Source organism: Hemitrygon akajei, chromosome 23 (assembly GCF_048418815.1).
Source record: "Hemitrygon akajei chromosome 23, sHemAka1.3, whole genome shotgun sequence".
NCBI lineage: Eukaryota > Metazoa > Chordata > Chondrichthyes > Myliobatiformes > Dasyatidae > Hemitrygon > Hemitrygon akajei.
Genome location: NC_133146.1, coordinates 50715877 through 50739635, shown reverse-complemented (window position 1 = coordinate 50739635; position 23759 = coordinate 50715877). Strand labels below are relative to the sequence as shown.

Sequence of the window (23759 nt, the reverse complement as noted above, 5' to 3'; positions counted from 1 at the left end):
AATAGATAACAGACAGTGGCCACCTAATCCCACGCTGTGAGAGCAGACAATAGCTCCCTCCAAGTAGTGAGGGGGGTGATGCAAATCATCAGAAAATATCCAAGTCCATCGTCACCATCATCTGAAGAACAAGTGGTACATTGATTCTGAAAATGAATTTGGTGACAACCTCCATCAGTTCCAACTCAATTTACAGGACAATCTTAATAGAATGCTGCAAATTTGCAAATATAGTCTCTTCCATGAAATATTAAGGAGAACTGTAAAGGTTGAGTGGAATGATCAACTACAGCGTCAATGTTGACGAAGGAATTTCCGGCCTGTCACTAGTAATTAAAGTAGAACCCGTAATCCTATCATTTCAATGGATGGAGAAGATTGCTTTCTGATTCACTGTTGGAGCCTATTGAGTTCATTAATTATGCAGCATTCATTAGAAAAATGTTTAACCTTTCACTGCTCTCAAAAGATTTTTCAGCATGATGCAGTACTTCAAATACCATACCCAAATACGGTCCAAAAGAACGTGGAGTAAATGTATGACACATGGATCACTGTTTTAAGGAGATGAAGCAATAAAACAAATGATCAAAAAATGTCAAAAAGGATGTTTAAATCTATTTTTGAAAAGTTTTTAAAACTCTTCACTGGAAGCCCTGCTTAACCAGTGGACAAATAATCATAACTGATTTTATAAGAACAACAGCATCCCTAGATCTATCACTTTACTGAGAAACAGAACAGTAAAGTGCCGTGAAAAATTACAGAACACGAGAAGAACTTCATCCTTTATCAATGATGGTTTCCATATTCGGTCTGGAAAATGTCAAAGGTGGACAATTAACTATGGCTTAACTTATCTTAATTAATTTGAATAATATACTTACAACGTTGTTGAATTAAAATGTCTCTTTCCATCTCAACCAGACTGCTAGCTCAATGGCCAGAAACTAATGGAACAGTCAGCTTTGCTGGCACTCTGTCTGGTTCTCTTTCCTGGAGTACTGCCATGGATGGAAATTTCTGTGATTCTCTGCCGTTGAAATTAAACCCTGCTTAAGTACAGTGACACAGAATTTGACAGCTGCATGGCCAAACAGTACTATGTCTAAGTGAATCACTGGCTGAAATTGAGAAAAATGTAGATGTTTCCTGTAGGATGTAATGATAAGGAAAACGGAGCTGCAACTGGCAGGCACCAAGATAAACATATCGACTAAAGTATTATTTTAAAAGGAAATAAGTTTGAGTTCAAGTTTAATTATTATTCAACTATACATGGATACCCACGAATACGGCCAAACAAAATAATGTTCCTATGGAGCCAAGATGCAAAACACATAACCAACAGTCATACACAGCACAAGGCACATATAAGGTAACAAGTAAATATACAGTCACACATAAACAGCCCAAGTCCATGAGTGACGTGTCCTGTAAATTGATAGTGCATGGGTGTTATTGGCAAGAATAAGCAGTTCACAGCAGTTGGCAGATGAACATACACACACTATCCAGCTTATCATTGCACCATGTGAACGCTGGAGGGTAGTACCAACAGGAGAGGCCAGCCCCCCCCCCCCCCCCCACCCCACCAACGCGGCATGGCCGCCGTGCTACACCGCCTCCGCCATCTCCTCTCCTGGACTGCTGCAAAGTGCAAGTCTGCGATTTGAGGCAGAGTGCTTGCCGCAAACCAAGGCCACGCAGCTCCCCCGCTGCCTGTCTCTCCAATAATCAAGGGAGATGAACTTGACAATGTTTTACATTACCAATGTCCAATAGGGCCTTGCAATTGCAGGAAAAATGTCCAAGGCAATCACCCGTTGTTGGACTGCACATCACCTTCACGCACCAACTCCGATGCCGTTCTGTAGCATGCAGTACCACTAATGTTAATTCAAACAATGGTGAGCAGTTAAGGTGTCTGATTGTAACTGAAGTCCCTAAGGTGGTGAGCCGTAAACTGTTAACTATCTAAATGAGAGATACCCCATATCCCTGAACCACGGTTGCACATTTCAACTCCAAGGGGAAAAACCCACTACTGATGCTGCATTCCCTCACAGTGACTGTACCTATGATTCATGGAACAACCTTAAAGTCGCCATTTGTGCAAGAGACTACAGTTTGTTTGCCCTCTTAGCACTTAAACAGTGCTAATGGAGGAAAGAAAAGTGGAAAAAATATACAGATGAATGCTCTGTTCTACCAAAACAAAACACACACACACAGCAACAAACTTGGCAGAGATGCTGAAAATACCCTGAGCCACCTACATGTGGAATCTGGCGGCTGAAAACAGGCCAAAGCTGTATATAAGTGTATTTTATTTTCAAATGGTTGCTGCTTGTTAATGTAAAAATAGAAATGGCAAATAGAGACCTCTATTATCAAATGGTGCCTCACGCCCTGCAACATAGATCTTAAGTATGTGCTAGGGATTTTTGTAGTTCTAATTAATTTGCCTGCATGTAATAGTGTGGCAAATGTACATGACACTGGCTGTAAGGACTATGACACTGGTCTTTATCAAAGCTACCAGAGATATATATGATCCTGAAGCCAAATGATATTGTAAAAATAATGAAACAACTACACTGACCAATTATGGCATGTGGTAATGAACTGCTGGGCATTCCAGCTGTAAAAATGGACAGACGTGTTGTTTTATGTTGCATGCCATAGATTTACCATTGCAGTGCTCAGATATATTAAACAGCACAGCATATAGAACACGAGGCATTAACAGGGGCTGAGGGAATAAAATATAGGAGTTTTAAATATTTGAAAAGCCTCTTTGTCTGGACCATTGATGAACACCATGATTCTACAAACCCAAACTTAAAAAAAATCTAATCACAAGGTAAACATTGGACAAGAAAGAGCAGTTATGCTTTAGTCGATTTTCTTGTTTTAGTCGAGTTTCTTGTCTCTACACACAATTCATTGGAGGAGACAGCATGGCACTAAAAATCCATTCACTAGGAAGTAAATGAACAACTGTGTGCCACTAATGATAATTTACTTTGCCACGTAAGAACTTCACTGTTTACAGAGCTCATGTCTCATTAACTAATCATGCAAAGCTTTAAAGCTGCAGAGACAACTCGGGCTTTTTGTGGAAAAGATTCGTTCACATCAAGCTTTCTAACTACTGATGTGCCTAGAATTCACATTTCTTTGAAACACTGGAGTGTGTGCCAGAGACTGAGAGACAGGAGTGAGAATGGAATGGATATATTAATGGTTTTGACTAATGTTGAAGTGATAATTCTTTTACCACTGAATTTTCACTTTATTCATCGATTATGGGCATTCATTCTCCAAGAGGACCACAAACATGTCGTAGGGTTTCGAGGCTTGTGTGCCTCAATGACCCAGAGAGCTAAGTTGGCTGGATTCAGGGCTTGATAGGGTCACGCATGCCAAACAGGTCAAAGAGTAGAGGACAGACTAAGAGTGGTTCATCGGTCCTCCAGGTTCAGAGGCTTATCTCAGAGCTAACTGACTGGTCAAACAACATTGTTATGGAAACAGCAATGTAGAATCCTTCTACATCTGACTGCGACGGTATTCTTGAGGCTCCACCTGGAACTTGCAGGACTGACACTAGTGAAAACTGAGCTACTGGCATGATGAAGGAAGCCCTGAACACCACCAGAGATGGAGGACCTTCATTGCTACCCTAAACTCCAGCAGTGTTATGGGTAGAAGAGATGGACATTCACATTTATTGTCTATTTTAAGCTCTCTTTTGAAGATGGCAATTAGCTTATATGGAGTGGGACACGATTGATTTAAAAAAAGTCAGATTTAGATAAGAAATCATTTTACTAATGAGGAATACCAAAATTCTCTTCTACTCTGCATGTATCATTAATGCCAAACCAGCAGGAAATGACACCAATTTCTACCTGTCTTGTCTCAGTGGAGGAAAACAAGAAAATTTATAACACTCAATGCAAACCAGAATGAACTCAACTCACTGCAGACTTCACCCTCATCTTGGTTGTGGTGTTGATGTTCAGTAGAACATTAGTGGATGAAGTTACTTAGAGCTTGGTAGGGGTTGGGGGGGGGACAGGGGATGCACTGTAGCTTTCTTCTAGTTCCTGTTCACTTCAGTCATTTGCAATTTGGAATCTCTAAATGATATTTAAATCTAACTCTGGCATGCCAACCTAGATTCTGTTGCAATCAGGTGAAACTCTGCATTTCACTGCCACCAAGTGACGTCGTCTTGAGTTATTTTCTGTTTTTCCTTTTATTCCGTCCGGGAGTGGAGGATGTGGCAGGTTTGATATCCTGGCATAACCTCAGACTCTGCAATTCAACACTCCACCACTCTTCTTGCCTTGTTCTTTCACCCACGTCCCCAGGCTCTAACTGCTCCCATTCACTTAATGGCCCAATAACCTTGTGGACAGCTTACATCCATTGTCAGCCTGGGACATTGCTCATCCTAGCACCAATTCTCTTTCCAGGTTCTGATGTAAGGTCTTCAAACTGAGCTATTGACTCTAATTTTCTTCCTACAGATGCAGCCTGACACCTGAGTATTTCCAGGGTTCTTAGTTTTTAATTCTGGTCCAAGGAATTGCACTGGTGTCAAAGTTACAGCATAGTGTTTTTCCTAGTTTTTAAATGATACTCTACATGCTTTCTTCTTGTCAAATCAACCTCGCAATCGCTAAAGTAAAAAAAAAATACCAGAAGAGAAAAATTGGTAAACTGTATTCAGTGTAGAGTGTACCGATCCCTGTGGAAAGTGGAGAAAAGCAGTGAGGTACAGAGGTGTTTGGTGCTAGGATGAACACTGCTCTGCTTTCATCTATCCTTTATTGTATAACCATAGTTACACAAAGTCAGCTGGTGGCGTAGTGGCATCAGTGCCGGATTGGGAGCGTCGAGCTAGCAACTCAGCCTCATAAAAAATGCCATCACGATGACATCTCAATGACTTTCTTTCTTCTTCTTCTTCTTCTTCTTCCACGAAGTAAATGCATCACAGTTAGAGCTTTAAGACTAGAGGTCAGGTTGCAACAGACAACCAGACTAACAGAACTAGGCAGAGATAGAAAAGCCAACACTTGCAAAGAACACACTAGAATACACTGAAACTGTCAGCAAGACCTGCCCTTTGTGAAGAATCCAAGGGTTGATGGCTCCTGCTGAACTTAACCTTCCACAAGAAGCAGTGGTGCTACATGGCAACACTGTTGGTTGCTCACAAATCGATGCTACAATTCACAATGTTTCCCAAAAACAGGATGAAAGTGTTTCAAAGTTCAAAGTAAGTATATTTCAAAGTACACATAAGTCACCATATACAACCCTAAGATTCACTTTCTTACAAACATAAACAAATCCATAATACAATAACCCTCAACGAAAGATTGCACCAATTTGGGCGTTCAAAGACAAAAAAACTGTGCAAAAAAAGGAAATAATAATAATAATAATAAATAAGTAGGCAACAAATATCAAGAACATGAGATGAAGAATTCTTGAAAGTGAGCCCATAGGTTGTGGGAACATTTCAGTGAGAGGGCAAGTGAAGTTATCCCTTTTGGTTCAAGAGCCTGCTCCTGGAAGAGTGGTGCTTTATTCCAAAAAGTCATCAAAAACATCCAAGACTACAGCCATTACTCAGACTCATCACAGAATGTTGCCAGAGCGCTTTGGGTGGTTCCATTTCCTGAGAGTTGCACAGTATTCCATTGAGTTTTATTTGCACGTTGCAGCATGAAACATCATTCCCATCACATAATTACTTACAAAAACTGTTACTAATGACTGCCAGACTCTGTTTTTTTACAGCTGTATCTAAATAGTCTTAATAATAATTAAGTGTCTTTTAATGAAACCTAGAATAACTGGCCAATACAGACAATCTTCGATAGCAATACTTCACCCGATGGTGTGTCCCATGCCCTATAAAATCCATGAACCCCAATATACAATATACTTTAGGCATAGCTTTCCAAGATATATATCTACACTGTCTAAACATGCTCTACAATAGCATGGCATGGTAGTGTAGTGGTTAGCACAACACATTACAGTACAGGCGACCCAGGTTCAATTCCCGTCGCTGCCTGTAAGCAGTTTGTACGTTCTTCCCGTGACCGTGTGGGTTTCCTCCCGGTGCTGTAGTTTCCTCCCACAGTCCAAAGATGTACTGGTTGCTGGGTTAACTGGTCATTGTAAATTGTTCCGTGATTAGGCTAGGATTAAATCAGAGGATTGCTGGGCGGCGTAGCTTGAAGGGATAGAAGGGCCTATTCTGCACTGTATCTCAAAGAATCAATATATAAATCCAGGCTGAGTACATTTCTAACAACAGGGAAAAGTTCCCTGTAAGATAGATACGGCATTTCATCTAAGTTGCTGGACAATTAAAGATCTTTAATCTTTTATCTTAAAATGCACTTACACAGACTCCTGCAAGTGCCCTGAAGTAAGAAATATTCTTTAAAAGCTCGGTGTACTAGCATCACACACACAAAACCAAACATAGTTGCCTAAGTACGCCACTGCAACATACCGCCAAAACATTTTGGCTCGATTTCTACTTGTCACACAACATGGGTGAATTGGAATTTGTTTATTAATATTACATGTACTGAGGTACCGTGAAAAGCTTGTCTTGCACGCGGTTCATACAGAACAATTCATTACACAGTGCACTGAGGTAGTACGAGAATGTAGAATAAAGTATACAGGCTACAGAGAAAGTGCAGTGCAGGTAGACAATAAGGTGCAAGATCATAATGGGGTGAACTGTGAGGACAACTGTGGTAAGGAACCATTCAACAGTCTTATAACAGCAGGATACAAGCCAGCTGGATGACTAAGAACACATTGTAGAACTGCAGTATTCTTGATAAAACAGCAGTTAGGCTTTGTTATTGACTACTGAAATCCTCAAGATGATTCTGTTTGTAAGAGGATCTCAGTGACTACCTCAAACACGCTCTCAAAATGGAGTGTCAAACTGAGGACTCAGCTCTGAAAGGGTTAATCCTAATCAACTGACTGAAGCTTATAGAGACAAAATACTCCTTGCCAAGATGATACACCGTCAAGACTGCAGCCCCCAAAACATAACAGAAATAAATATGCGAACTGGAGCATCCAGATGTCCGTGCTAACTGAAAAGCACAACTACTCAAATATGGCTGCCATTCAAATGGATCGACAAAAATGCAAAAGTTTCATTGAAAATTTAGGTGTTAAGAAACAGTCATAAAGCACTATGGCACAGAAACAGGTCCTTCAGCATCTTTGGTCCATGCTGAACTGTTATTCTACCTAGTCCCATCGATCTGCACCTGGGCCATACCCTCCATAATCCTCCCATCCACGTACTTATCCAAACTTCTCTTAGGAGTTGAAATTGAACTGCCATTCACCACTTTCACTGGAAGCTCATTCCACACTCTTCACCCTCCTCTGAGTGAAGAAGTTCCCCTTCATGGTCCTCTGAAACATTTCACCTTTCACCCTTAACCCATGACCTTTAGTTCCATTCTCACCCAACCTCAATGGAAAAAGCCTGCTTACATTTACCCTATCTATACCCCTCATAATTTTGTACACCTCAATCAATCTCATTCTCCTGCACTCCTAGGAATAATCTATTCAACCTTTCCCTATACTCTGTTGCTTAAGTCCCAGTAACATCCTTGTAAATTTTTGTGTTTTAAACTGTTTACATTCTATTTTTGAATTCTCTAAGTAGCTTCCTCAGTACTAGCTGGAGTGGAAATTAGACCAGTATTCTGGGTACAAGCATGAGATAAGGTGTCCTGCAAGCTTGAAAAGACTGCCACTAATATAGTGAAACATTTCCAAAAATAGGGAAATACGGCTACTCCAAACAAAAGTAAGCACATTTCGGATATTCATGAGACAAGATAATTTCCAGAGTAGATGATGAATTTAGACCTGTGCACAGAATCCAGGAAGAATGGAAAATGCAGGCCCAAAAGCTAGCATCATCCCAGAGGAACACAAGGCAACCAGTTAATTCGGACAAATCATGAATAAAGTTAACTGTAAGAATATTCGCCAAATTTTAACTTATTGACACTGAATGGGCTCTGCATATACAGAGTCCAATATTGTCACCAATTCATATCAATCTTAGATGTAATCAACTAGCTCATGCTGAATTACTATTTATTTGCATATAGGCAACCCTGAGTTACGGGCCAGTGGAGTTCCTGGAAAATGGGATGTATCGTGACTTTCTGCAATGCAAAGCTGTGTTGAAAAAAAAAGTTTATGTCAATTTACTTTATTTCACATAACTTCCATGACACAGAATTCTATTTATTTATTCATTGAGAAACAGTGCGTAATGGGCCCTCCCGGCACTTCGCACCATGCCGCTCAGCAACGCCCAGTTTAACCCCAGCCTGATCTGTTCCATGATGTTTACTCCATTCTCCTCGGTGCTGTGGCTGTGTCCTGCTCCGGGCTCAGTGTCTGTGAGCTTCACTGCAATTTGCCCCGCTGTATGATGAACAGACGCTGAGGCTGTGGGCCTGCTCCGGCTGCTGCAGGCTTCAGATTTATGGACTCAATTTCATTCTAAGTGCTGTTGCTTTATTGTGTGCATAATTTGTATTTTTCCCCTCTCTCTGCACATTGGGTGTTGGTCTGTTTTTTAAATCGGGTTCTTTCGGGTTTCTTGTTTTGTGGCTGCCTGTCAGCAGATGAATCTCAAAGTTGTATAGTTTATACACTGTACAACAAAGATTTTGCATCCTGAATACCTTTAGGTGTACCTTTTGAATTTTGGGCTACTGATCATGAAAATCACCATGAAATTACCCTATCATGTACCATTTTTTAAACAAACTTATGTTTATTATTTCAATTCATAATTCAAGTCAATTAAAATGTTGCCTACAATGTAAGCTGTAGTTTCCTATCTTGTCCAGGCATGCTTGGGCATGCTTAGGCGGTGCAGCTGCTACACGGCAAGACAGGTTTTAGTAATAATTATTGGGTTCAGGACCGCAAGGATGGAATTTGCTATCACCAGGCACAAAAATTTCTATGAAGGATTTTGATACTTGAGATAGATGCTTCCCAGATTAACTGATGCCAAGATTAAGGAAAGCATTTTTGTTGGTCCACAAATCAAACAGGTCATCAATGACAGGCAATTTGAAGAATTTCTAGTGGGACCGGAGAAAATCACATGGAAGGCATTCAAGGAAGTTGCTGAAATTTTTCTCAGCATCTACAGAGCAACAAACTACATGCAGCTGGTTGAAAGCATGCTTCAAGCATATAAAACCATGAAATGCAATATGTCACAAAGGATTCATTTTCTGCATTCCCATTTAGACTTCCCTGCGAATCTTGGTGCTGTTAGTGATGAGCATGGTGAAATGTTTCATCAGGACATTGCGGTCAAGGAGAAAAGATACCAGGGCAACTGGAATCCATCAATGCTGGCGAATTATTGCTGGATACTTAAGCGAGAAGCTTCAGACATTGAGTACAAATGAAAATCATTAACAAAATATTTTTAACTTAGTTGAACTATTGCAAAGCATCAGCACCATTATGCAATTCAAAACATTATATTCAATAAAAGTTAATTTGTTGTTTCTCCAAATTCCTACGTGATACAAGTATTCTGAAATTATATTTGTGTTCATCATCAAGCAGTCTTTCATAAACAAAAAAAAATTCTGAGGAAGCAACACTTCTGAAAAAATTTGTTGTCCAGTGTAATAAATGTACTTTGAACTTAATCATGGATAATTTACAATGATCGATTAACCTACCAACTGGCACTGTGGGAGGAAACTGGAGCTCTCAGAGGAAACCCACGCAGTCGTGGGGAGAACGTACAAACTCCTTAAAGGCAGCATGGGAAATTTTATTCCACAGCAGTAATATTTGGGTACTGATTTGAGATTTCAAATTTCTATTATCCAAATGGCTGTCACGCAGAGCCTGCCTGTATCTCAGGGCCTCTGAAGTCAAATGAATGACTGCCAGTTTGTAGTTTTGCTGTCTGGCTTTTTCTAATGCAGGCACCATAGGGTTAATCTGCTCATTTAGTACGTTGTTCCGATCTTGATGGGAATTTCATGGTGTAAATGCTAATATAATTCAAACCACTTGATGTTAAACAATTCAAGGACTCAACATAGGCATCATTAACTCCCAGGCACAGACTGGCTGATAAACCCCAGATGGTTCTATGACGAGCGATAAAGATGAAGGAACTAAGGATTTATCAGGTACCTTTGATAAATTATTCTGGCCAGGATTTTTATGCACTCCCAAGATGATCTTGGGTAGGGAATTCCGTGATTTTGAAACAGTATTTAACCAAGAAATAAATGCTCAAGACAGTTGGCTTGTAGGCAATGTTTTTGCTGTAGCCTGTCACTGATACTAATTACTAATGCTAACTGCTGCCAGTACAGCTTTATGCATGTTGTGAACATATTGCCAGCTCTGGTCACTTCACTACAGGAAGGATGTGGATACCATAGAGAGAGTGCAGAGGAGATTTACAAATATGTTGGCTGGATTGGAGAGCGTGCCTTATGAAAATAGGTTGAGTGAACTTGGCCTTTTCAACTTGGAGCGACGACGGATGAGAGGTGACCTGATAGAAGTGTATAAGATGATGAGAAGCATTACGGTTCCTAATGTGGATAGCCAGAGGCTTTTTCCCAAGGCTGAAGTGGCTAACACAAGGGGGGTCATAGTTTTAGGGTGCTTGGAAGAAGGTACAGAGGTGATGTCTGGGGTAAGTTTTCACATAGAGAGTGGTGGGTGCATAGAATGCACTGCCGGCGACAGTGGTGGGAGCAGATACAATACGGTCTTTTAAAAGAATCTTAGATAGGTACATGGATCTTGGAAAATTAGAGGACTATGTGGTAGGTTAATTCTAGAGTAGGTTACATGGTCGGCATAACATTGTGGGCCGAAGGGCCTGTAATGTGCTGTAGATTTCTATGTTCTATGTTCACATATTTTATACTTTGGTTGAATTTTAAGAATATCACTATTCCGGACTTATATTTCCTTTGAGTTCACCAACTAATGCATCCATTTGACCTATCTGATTACTTACAAGCAGCAAAAAAAATCTTTGCAAAACGAACATGTTGCTCTGCCCCTACACCTCCTCCCTCACTACCATTCAGGGCCCTAAACAGTCCTTCTAGGTGAGGCAACACTTCACCTGTGAGTCACCTACTGAATCCTCTGCTCCCAGCGTGGCCTCCTGTATATCGGTGAGACCCGACATGGATTGGGAGACCACTTTGCTGAGCACCTATGCTCCGTTCGCTAGAAAAAGCCGGATCTCCCAGTAGCCACCCATTTCAACACTTCCCATTCCTATTCAGACATGTCAGTCCATGGCCTCCTCTACTGCTGCAATGAGGCCACACTCAGGTTGGAGGAACTACACCTTATATTCCATTTGGGTAGCCTCCAACCTGCTAGCATGAACATCAATTTCTTGAACTCCCCCCCCTCCTTCCTGCTTCCCTCTCTCACCTTATCTCCTTGCCTGCCCATCATCTCCTTCTGGTGCTCCTCCCCCTTTCCTTTCCTCCACGATCTTCTACCCTCTCCATCTCTTTCACCAACTTCCCAGCTCTTTACTTCATCCCCCTCCCTCTTCCTGTTTTCACCCATCACTTGCCACCTTGAACTTCTTCCTCTCCTCCCCCCACCTTCTTACTCTTTCCTTCTCAGTCCTGATGAAGGGTCTCAGCCTAAAACGTCAACTGTTTACTCTTTTACAAAGATGCTGCTGAGCTCCTCCAGCACTTTGTGTGTGTGTTGCTACTCTGAGGAATCCCATTACCTCATCTTAATTTAAGCCCTTACCACAATGGAAAGGTTAATAAGTAAAATATTTTCAAATGATAATTTTGTTCAACCCATTCATTTCTCTAATCAGCCAGTAGAATTACACCTTTCAGTTTGAGTTACACCTAACCAACGAGTGGACACTTGCTGAGCTACACCAGTGTTAGCTCTAAATATTTACCTTGCTTTCAATGACTGTGCTTCCCTGATTATCACTTCACACCTTCACTTATTTTTCTATCCCTCATGGATTATAACCTAATATAATTATTTTCCATTCGTAGTTCTACTTCTGTATTCAGGTTGAAATTCACCTAATCATTAGAGCATCCCAACAACTACACCACCTCCCTGTGCTTAACACTTAAAAGTGGAGGATTTTCCAGGGCTGCATTCAGGAGCATCAGTTCTGAGAATTAATGCAACAAATAGAGAGCAACTAAGATAGAGTGCACATTTATAGAATTGCTTATCAGCATACATTCTATCAACTATTATTTCTAGATGATTCAATGTACATCAAAAATAACTTTCATTTTCAACACAGATTTCACCTTGGTCAGGAGTTTACTGAGTGAAATGTTTCAAAGTTCACAGTAAATGTATTAGCAAAATACATATACGTCATCGTATACAACCCTGAAGTCATTTTCTTGCAGACGTACTCAACAAGTCTACAGAATAATAACCATAACAGAATCAATGCAAGGCTGCACCAACTTGGGCGTTCAACCAGTGTGCAAAAGACAACAATCTGTGCAAATACAAAAAGAATAAGAATTAAGTCAAGTTTGTTGTCATTTAACTATATGCATGTATATAATGTATATATCCATTTAATCTATATAGAAACGAGACGTTTTTCTGAACTAGGGTGTAAAGCACAGTAGTACACATACCACACATTACACGCAATGACTTATGAAGGTAAGGATAAAGTCTACAGATAAATCACATAAATAATAAGTTGAAGTGCATAAATATTAAATATTCTAAGGGACAGAACAGATTAGCCAGTGACATTTCGAGTATGATGTGGCAGGGAGTGCAGAAGCCTTATATCCTGGGGGAAGACAGTGTTTCCCATCCTGATCATTCATGTTTTTATACATCAGCATCTCCTGCCTGATGGTAGAAAGTCAAAGAGGATGTTGGGTGGATGGGTGGGATCTTTGATAATACTAAAGGCCTGGCTTACGCACCATTCCTGATAAATTTCACCGATGGATAAATAGATAAATAAGCAATAAACACTGAGAACATGAGATGAAAAGTCCTTGAAAAAGTGTCCATTGGTTGTGAGAACATTGCATTGATGGGGGAAGTGAAGTTGAGTAAAGTTATCACCTTTGGTTCAAAAGCCTACATGGTAAATGTTTGGCTGCTTCTGATGTGCTACATTGCTGTTCTTGGGGCGAAATTCTCAAATCTGCTACAACTTTGTAACTTCTTTAACACTGAAGCAATTTAGCAAAGATACTGCAGTTGTAATCTAAATGCAGGCCCTCTCAATGAACCTCTTAAACTGCCTGGACAATAAAGATCTACCATACAATTATTTTAGTATGAGAACGGAATAAGAGTACTCAGTGGATTTATGGGTTCAATTCCATCTAGCATGTTCAAGTGTCTTATGTTAATACTTTGTTCTGCATTACGCTGTATTATCAGCGACTTCAGAATGAATTGGATGTGGTCTATAAATAATGTCTGTTGAACTTGAATCAGTACAAACTCCTTTGCTTTCATGTCTGAACACTCACTGTGGTCTAAATCCAACTTTAAACAGAACAGATAAATAAACTTCTGTTAGAGCATTTTTTTGGAGTTAGAACACATAACAAATAACTTCAGCAACTGACTCCAGCTACCAGTCTTCAGATGCGATTATGAATTGTGTATTAAATCTAAAACGCAGCTCTGAACAATGGGTTCCTGAGTACCGTGAACCACAGATAACTGGACGACTTGATGATACTGATTAAAATTCATTTAGATAACTGTGGTGTGGGTGCAGACCGTGAGGTGTAAAGTCTGTGTGCAATTCAAAGAAAACATTGTGGACGCATTGTAAATATGGAATTGTACTTTGATCTTTAGCACATAAAATGCCGTGTAGCTTTAGGTCAGGCAGACATTTTTCCTCCGAAAGGGTCTCCCTCTGACGCCTGCTGTATCTCATTTTGTCGAATAAAGACACTGCTTTATATCTACTAGTACTTTTCACCAGTGACTTTGCTCATGCGACCAACAACTTCTATGTATAAAGATATTCAAAGATCAGGAGCATATTGCAGAAAATGCTTTAGTATTTCCAAATATTTTTAAAATTCATTTTTCAGGATGTTGAAACACTAATATTAGCTCCTGTAATTGCTCTTGAGCAATATGGTGCTGGTTGAAAAGCTTCATGATTCAGCAATAATTAGTAGTAATATATTTCCATACCCTGGGTGTCAACATCTTTGAGGATCTACCCTGGACCCAACATATCAAGGCAGCTACAAAGAAGGTATGTCAGTGGCTATATATATTTCATTAGGAGTTTGAGAAAATTTGGTGTCTCTAAAAACACACTCAAATTTATACAAATGTACCATGGAGAGCATTCTAACGGACTGCATCACTGTCTGGTATTGTGGGGTGGGGGGGGGGGGGGGGGGCTACTGCACAGGATTGAAGTAAGCTGCAGAGAGTTGTAAATTTCATCAGTTCCATCAAGGGTACTAGCCTCCATAGTATCCAGGACACCTTCAAGGAGTGAAGCCTCAAAAAGGCTTCACTATTATTAAAGACTCCTATCACTCAGGTCATGCCTTGTTCTCATTGCTACCAACAAAGAGGAGTTACAGGAGCCTGAAGTCACACACTCAAAGATTCAAGAACAGTTTCTTCCCCTCTGCCATCTGATTTCTGAATGTAAATTGAACCCATGTACACTACCTCAGTAATTTCCTCTCTGTTTTTGCACCACTTATTTATTTTTTATACCAAGCCTCTAACCTGCTCTTGATATCACTGTATTTATCAGTCTGATTCTGACTGATGATTTTACCACTGAATATCAAGGGTTATTGATCAGATTTTTTTGGAAATGGTGACTGCACTGCATTTGTGTGGTGCAAATGTTACTTCACTTATCAGACCTTGCTTGAATATTTTCCAAGTTCTGCTATTTGAGTCTTAAACGATCTTCCTTTCTAAGGAGTTGCAAATGGAACAGAGTGGTGCATAATCATCAGTATACATCACTGCATGATCCAGCAATGGAAGGACCTTCACTGTTGGTGTTGAGCCCAGGATAATGCAATGAGGAACCCCTCAAACGTTGACCATATGGTAACACTGGAATGATTGATATCTAACAATCACAGGCATCTTCTTTTGTTCAGGACTTGGCACCAACTATCAGTTCCACCAAGGCTCCTTGATGTCAAATGTCAAGAAAACATATACACCTCCCCTCCGGCATTCATCTCTTTGATGTATATTTGTGATAGGGTCTTGCAAAACTGTGCATAGATAAGCAGATTATTGATGAGTAAGTACCACTTGACAGCACTGTCACCACGGTTTTTGGTCATTCAAAGTGACAGAGCAGTAATTAGTTGGTTTGGATTTGTCTTGCTTTCTGTAGACCAAGGGGTTCCCAATCTTTTTTATGCTATGAATCCTTAATCAGATTATCCAAGGAGTCAGTGGACCTCAGGTTGGGAACCCCTGCTGTCGGCTGAACTTACTTATTATCTGAGTAGTTTTTAAACATGGTCAGGTCGAATGCATTATTCAATAATGTTGCTGAAATATATATATTTCCTGATCTTGTTTCAGATAGTTAAAGTTTAATATTTCAGGCTTCGCAAAATCCAGAACAGACCCTGAATTGCAAATTAAAGCTCAGTTTCACCAGGCTCATTTACTGCAAATCAGAACTTCTGATACTAGCTCTCCTTGGTTATTCAACGGCACTGCAACAAAGTGTTAATTCATTTTTTAGCTTTTAAATTATAAAATACTTATGTTGCCTGTACATTCAACAAAAGCAATGAACATAGTTTGCAATATGGCAGAAGGTGTGCAAGGGATGAAGCTGACAGTCGCTACATTAATCTCAGGAAATAGCAGAATCTGATTTAGAAAGTTAACACTCAATAATATTGGAAGCATGGAGCAAATCATTTAATGGCCATGAAAATAACCTGGATGGCACCAAATAAACTGGGTTTGATAAGATGAATATCATATTTGCTCAGTGCTCTTATCTGGGCATTTTAATGCCAGCCACTAACCGTACGATGTGAAATCTTCTTCTTCGGTGGCAATGTACTCCTAGCAACACACTTGTCCAAATGACATCAACAGCAGTGCAAGGCCCAAAACACATCAACAGCAAAATCTTCAAATTTTGTAAAACTTGGTCAGATTGAAGATAGCAGCCTTTACGATTGATGAAAAGGGTGAACTAATTGTTCTTTAAAGATCCAGTCATTTCTAAGCCTGCATCATTGAGAGCAGCAAACTACTTCATACAGACACAGCCTATCCTGCAAGCTGCTCACATTGAAAGTGGACTCTTCCTTTCATCATTAAATATTCAGCTGTAACCACAACTGACCTACAAAGCCTACTGGCCTAGACTAACACTCTTCTTCATGGATGACCGGGGCACGAGGACCAAGTCATTCACCCTCAGCTTGCAGCTGCAGGACATTCAAGTCTACTGATATATACCACATCTCACTTCTGCACAGGGGAGGTCACCACACTTTCGACTCCACCAGATCAGAGCAGCTGCATCTCCATCAGCCTACAGAAGCAGGCGAGAGATGGGGAGGGGAGGGGGGAGGGGGTTGAGAATAGGAGACAAGGTTGCTGCAGTCCTTAGAAAAGCTACTCCTGCTGTAGCCTTGGATGTCCTCAGTCATGGTAGGCCACAGTTTCATGACAGAGAACATTCCGCACCACTTTCCTCAGTAGAGGATTGTTGTCTCCTGTAACAAATCCTCATTCAACTCTTTATTTTATCACTACAACACTGACAATTCTACTCTTCATGGCCCAGCCTGATAATGTGATCCTCCAGACTCTAGTTCTCCATCATAACCTTATGAGCATGCTCCCCACCTCAGGAATTACTGGTGCACCTATCAAGGAAACAGTATTAACATAAGAAGATAAGAAACAGGATCAGGAGTAGGCCATCTGGCCCATCAAGACTGCTCTGCCATTCAATAGGATCATGGCTGATATGACTATGGGCTCAACTCCACCTACCTGCCTTTTCCCTATAACCCTTAATTTCCCTATTATGCAAAAATCTATCCAACCTTGTTTTAAATATATTTACTGAGGTAGCCTCCAATGCTTCATTGGGCAGAGAATTCCTCAGATTCATCACTCTGGGAAAAGCAGTTCCTCCTCATCTTTGTCCTAAACCTATTCCCCTGAATTTTGAGGTCTAGAGGAGCTGGAGAAGTGCTGATGTCATTGTGTGCCTGTACCTTTGAGGAGATCTCATCTGTGTCTAAATGCTGGCAGCAGCAAGAAATTTGGCCATTTCTGCAACAGTATGGAATTGCTCAAGGGAGCCCGATTATTAGGCTTTTTAAGTAGCACCGTTTCATGACCTTTTCAAAGCAGCTAAGCTAGTTAACAATGCTTTAATACCTGAGAAATGATGTAGCTGAATTTCTAAACCAAACCTATAATAAAAATGGTTAGGTTAATAGGTCAGATGCTGACTCACTCGTGCATTTTGTGCTCACAGATGTCTCTTTTGGTTGTTATTAGTACATTTATCCAAACAAAAACTGACTCTCTGCCGTAACAATGAGGAAACAGAAATATACAACAAACCATTCAGGATGTCTAAAATGCTAACATTACATATCATATTGTGATACACACCAGACAAATATTAGTTACTACTCAAAGGTTTCAGTAATAAATTTCCTCTATATCACGGCTAACCTGGGATTTCTTCTCTGCACATCATCATTGATAAATGTGATGCCTGGACGATAGTCCACAAAGGAGGAATGGTCAGTTATCACGGTTCAAAGTCCTTAAGAGTTAACTTTGTTACAATTCTCCTTCCAGGCAAGTTACAGCAATGTCTTCATACTCCCAACATGAGATTGGGCATAAAGGGGGTGAAATATTTTTGAAACACATTTGACAAATGAATTATAGCACGAATGGCATGATCCGTTTTACAATTACACTTGTACCATTAATGCAAGACCACAACAGTCTTCAAATATAAATAAATACAAATAGGACAATAAATGACATTTAAAATATATAAAGTATATATCTTGATACACATCTGTATGATATTTAACAATTTATGTGCATTAAGTTCATAATATATTACAACCTTTCTCCCCCGCAAATACTGGCCTCTCAGCATATACTGTCCAAGGATGCACGAACAATAAATCAAATTTTCAAATATTAGAACACTTTTCATCATAAATGCTACATGTCTTGTTATATGCAGATCCAGTAAAACAGCATACATATGGTCTGCAAGCTACCAACAGTTCTACACCCGTAAAAACTACCGCAAAACATAATTTCAACCAGATATGCATTGCCTCATTAGCTGAATCAACTCATTAGTTAACATCTCTCCCATAGTTTGAAGCATCTTTATTCGAACAATGAAAACTCACAAATATTGACAGCTTCATAATCACCATTAACATTTGCTCTCGAGGAAAGCAATTTTTTTTGGTGCCACTTTGCAGACATTCTATGGTCCAGATTTATTTACTATGGATTGGAGAAAGCATCTTTCGTGCAAGTTTTGGATAAGGTTTTCAAAGTACAAATTTTCTATTAATTTGTTTTGAATCTTAACGTGGCGCCAATAATGCACGAAACACAATGATACAATAGGCTGCTTGCATCTCACACATACGTTTTATTAACCTTCCTGTATCTGAAACATGAGTACGTACCTCTCCTTGTTGCTGTTTTCCCTGTCAGACAGCTGAGTTCCTCTGCAAGCCGCTGCTGGTTTCCCCACCAAGCCCCCGCTTTAAAAAATAACAAGAACATAAGGATCCTATTGTTTGATAATACACGTCTTTCATTGTAATTAGCAGTAAGGGGAGAGGGAAGTAGATTTTTAAACTATTTATTTGATTTGCACTCATGTTATATGACCCCCCACACACAAACACACACACACTCACACATGTGTACAGTATGCGTGCATGCACACACACACACAAACGTGTACAGTATGTGCACACACACACACACACCATGCATGAGATTTGCTTGCTTTATTCTCATATGCAAAGTTTATGAAGCACCGACACTGAGCTAATCCAGTCAGTAATTCAGACACTCTGATTAGGTTGGGAAGTTATCTCATATCAGGACTGCCAAAGCACTTAAATGGGAATTGTAATTCTTATAAAAACGCATATATTTTCAAACAGATTTTAAAAAGAGTACATTATGAGTTTACAAGTTATTTCTCCTGCACAGTAACTTAAAGTTGCCATGAACAGCAGGCTAACGAAACCGTAACACATATCAGCAAAAGAGTTCATTTCTAGTGGAACAGCATTCAACAGCATCATTAAATTGCACTTGTATATAATTTCTGGTTAGAGGAACATTTTCTTGCATGATTCTGGCCTTCCTCTTACCAAATGTAGAAACACTAGAAAAATTACAAAAGCATTTCTGGTGGGAGGGTAGAACTTTCAGTAAAGAATAAATGGATGAGGGTTCCTTTGTTTAAAGACAATGGAGATTGCTGGATTGACTGAATGGGAAAAGGGGGACAGTGGTGGTGACCTGATAGAGAAAAGGTACAGAGGAGGATTTTAGACTGTGGTGAGAATACAAAGCTGAATTATTATATGGACATAGCTAGTCCCAATAAATCCAATCAAGTAATCAAGAAAATCTTTTTTATATGGAGTGGTTAGACTGTGTAATCCATACATTGATTGAGATGAACAGCACAGGAACATTCAATGAACAAAGAATAATACAGGCCCTTTGGCCCACAACACTGTGCTGTCCTTTCTCTTTCTGCAGCTGTGATACTATCCCTGATTAGCAGTGCCACTCCCCTCCTCTTTTACATTCCTCCCCATCCCCTTTGAAATGTCTAAACCCTGAAATGTCTAGCAGCCATTCCTGCCTTTGTGACAGCCAAATCATACTCTAAGTTCATCACCATTGTTCCTACTACCTTTTGCATTAAAGTAAATGAATTTCAACCCATTTATGCTCAGTCCACTACCTATCCTTCTGCGCAGTCTCTTCACACAATGCTTCCACGTTTACACTAAGTGCTCCATCGTCTGACCTATCACTCTGGCTCCCATCACCCTGCCAATCATGTTAAACCCTCCCCAAAAGCTCCAACAAAGCTGCTTGCAAGGATATTGGTCCCTCTTGAATTCAGGTATAAAAGGTACTTTTTGTACAGGTCATATCTTCCCAGAAGTAATCCCAATGATCCACTAATCTGAGCCCTGCCCCAGCACCAATTCTTCATCCACACAGTCATGAGCCAATTCATCCCATTCATATCCTCTCTGGTGAGAGGCACAGGCAACAACCTCACGATTACTACCCTTGTGGTCCTGCATTTCCTTCCTGGATCACGCTTCAAGACTTCATCCCACTTCCTAGCTATGTCACTGAAGAGCTACAACTTTAGCCTTCCTCTTGGCACTCTTTCCAAATAATTCCTTGTGAGGATTGTTCAAAATCCCACTGAGAAGAAATTTGGGTCATTTTATTTCAATGGAACCATGTAAATAGATGTTATTGTTGCAATGGTTTGATCCAGGCGGTGCGGGGTGGGCAGGGGCTGCAATTTCTCGCTCCTGTTGATCTCATGTTGTAACCAGATCGGGCTCTGATTTCATGACGGTGAGAACCCTCTCTTACACCCAGACTTCACCAAGGCTGGTGTATCACTGCTCTCACAGAAGCAGAAAGCAGCTACCCCATCAGATCCATGCATGCATCAGCAAATATCAAAGGATAATTACACGAGAAAAGGTTTAAAATACTTCAGTGTTTATTACAGATTGAATAGCATCAGGGACTGAAAACTGCATCCACATGACTGTCTTCCCAGGTGGGCAAAAAGAGTTCTGAAATTGCAGAATGTAGTTCCTGAGAGATTAACTAATTGATAATACTGGGTGGAATACAATTAAGTTAAAAATGCAATTCCTTTAAAACCTTAGTAATGGCAACACCTCAATTCACATGACATCACACTCATCACTGCAAGAGCTTTCCTAACCCTGGCTAATTACCCTTGCTCAAAGACCAAAAATGATAATAAAAAAAAAGTTTTTGAAGAACAAAATCAGAGAAAAAAATAAACAAAATAATGACTACTGATTTTCAAACAGCTAGCAACTCAAAAGATTGAGTAATTAGTGGGAACCTGACAGAGATCAATGATTGGACCTCCGTTGAGAAACACTTCTCCGTGTCAATGCGTCCTAGGTCAGTTCACTTGCTGCCCTGGCAGGGGCAACTTAATTGGAGCTAATGACTGTTCTCACTCCAGATCCATATCCTGCCAGCAGATGTGCTTTCCTCAAGCAATTTGTGTCCCGATTTTCAAAAAGAATGAAAGCACAGAGGGGAAACATAGCTTTAAGTAGTCCTCATATATAGCTATAAGGTGTAACAAGACAAAAAGTACCAAAAAGTAATATGTAATCAGCAGCATTCACACACATCTTATTTTAGCTCAAGAATTTCGCTGATTAGATTGAATCAATGGCCTGACATAGCAAGATCGCAACCACAGCAGTAATTTAGGAATATCTGGCCAGGATTTTGAGCCAGCACCGTAAGGACAAAGCAACAATACTTGGCAGTTCACCTAAAAGAGTAACACCTCAGGAAATGTCACACTTCCTTGATAATTTCCCAGAATTATAAAGTTCTGGCTGTGGACTTAAATATATAATCTCTGACCCAGAAGTGGGATCAAGCAAATTGTACCAAAATTTTAATTTAAGTGCTAACTTTACCTCAGTACAACCAGCGAGAAGCAGGTTAGTTACACATCCACATGGAATGTTTTTGCAGGAAAGCAGCATCCATCCTCAAGGACCCCCACCTCCCCAGGCCAGGCTCTCTTCTCATGGCTGCCATCAGGAAAGAGGTACCACAGCCTCAGGACTAACACCACCAGGTTCAGGAACAGTTATTACCCTTCAACTATCAGGCTCCTGAACCAGCAAAGGTAAATTCACTCAGCTTCACTTGTCCCATCACTGAAATGTTCCCACAACCTATGGACTCACTTACAAGGACTCTTCATCTCAAGTTCTCGATATTTATTGTTTATTTATTTATTATTATTACTTTCTTTGTGTATTTGTACTTTGTAGTTTTTTGCACACTGGTTGTACACCCTGTTGGTGCGGTCTTCTATTGAGTCTATTACAGTCATTGCATTTAGTAAGTATGTCTGCAAGAAAATGGATCTGTATATGATGACATATATGCAACTTGATAATAAATAAATTTACTTTACTAATGTCATTGGGTGGCTATGTTAATCTGGACAGAAAGACAGCAATTTGACTGACATCTACAGGCTAAAGGTGGTATTTTCTTACTTAGCACAGTACAGGAAGAGGCCATTCTGTCCATTAGATCCATGCCAGCTTCCAGCAGAATATTCTATCATCCCATTTGCCTTGGCCTTTTCACCTGTGGCACTGCAATATATTCTCCCTCACATGCCCGTCAACTCTCCCTTGGTTGTTTTATTAATTGGGTATGCCAAGGGGGTAACTTGCAGTAGCTAATTAACCTACCAGCATATCATTGGGATGTGGGAGGAAATCAGAACACCAGTAAAAGCCATGTGGTCACAGGGAAAAAATACCATTGCACACAGTCAGCACCCCAGATCAGGACCAAAGTGCTTCGAGCAGAGTGCTGTTGAGATTTCCCTGTATACTTCACATATAGACAGGAGAAACCAAAGCGCACCTTCACCTCCGCCAAGGTTGGAGCCCCCTTTCCCCCCCCCCATGAAAGGTCATGAACCTGAAAGTTTACAGAAGCTGCTTCACTTGTTTCCTGCATCCTTATTTTATTTATTGATTGATTGATTGACTGAGATACAGTGCAGATTAGGCCCTTCTGGCCATTCGAGCCACGCCACCCAGCACCCCCCATTTTAATCCTAGCCTAATCACAGGACAAATTACAATGACCAATTAACCTACTAACCGGTACGTCTTTGGACTGTGGGAGGAAACTGGAGCACTAGGAGGAAACTTAAAAACGCACAAACTCCTTATCACCACCACTTGATTTCCAGCTCCCGGTGCAGTTCAGATCTTCATTGTAATTTACTCTGAACTTTTACATGTTAAGTTTGAAGGGCAGTACTACTGTTCCAATCTCTACTTGGCTTCAACACTGAGTGTTGCTGCAGGTTTAACGAGACAGCGGGTGGCTTTATTCCTGGTGGAAAGTAAGGAGATCAAGCAAAAGTTGCCCTTTGATCTACGTTTAGTCAGAGGAAGCATCTGAAGGGTAAAATAATTGGAAATAATGCAGAATTGTGGTGGAGAAGAGGGAGTATTTGGCTACGTGAGTTCAATAAATGCTCCAACACACTTTCATTGCTCGTGACTAACTTGCAGAGCAAGAAACTAATGCTCAATCTCATTCAATTTTGTTGTCAGCTGTGTAAACAGACAGATGAAGGCGCTCAACATTCTGAAGTGCAGTTCACTGAACTGGTCCCCTTTAAGAGAAAACGTCAAATTAAGGATCACAGCTGGAAATAATCTGCAATCATAATCAAATCTGCAACTGTGGAATTCTTTACAACCATTTGTTCTCTTGTTCCAGTTATT

The 23759-nt window shown here is 40.3% G+C and overlaps 1 protein-coding gene across 5 annotated transcripts in view; it reads right to left on the bottom strand.

Moving 5' to 3' along the window:
- The window catches only part of LOC140715429 (C-terminal-binding protein 2), a 309864-nt gene that overhangs the window by 146975 nt on the left and 139130 nt on the right, over positions 1-23759 (bottom strand). For 3 of the 5 annotated variants that reach the window (XM_073027606.1, XM_073027608.1, XM_073027607.1), the window contains exon 3: positions 18837-18914. The exons of 1 other annotated variant lie outside the window; for it this stretch is intronic. In XM_073027606.1, coding sequence (XP_072883707.1) covers positions 18837-18914 — 78 coding nt within the window. Of the gene's footprint in view, positions 1-18836; positions 18915-23759 lie in introns of those variants that run through there. One more of the 5 variants, XM_073027605.1, reaches the window with a different exon arrangement.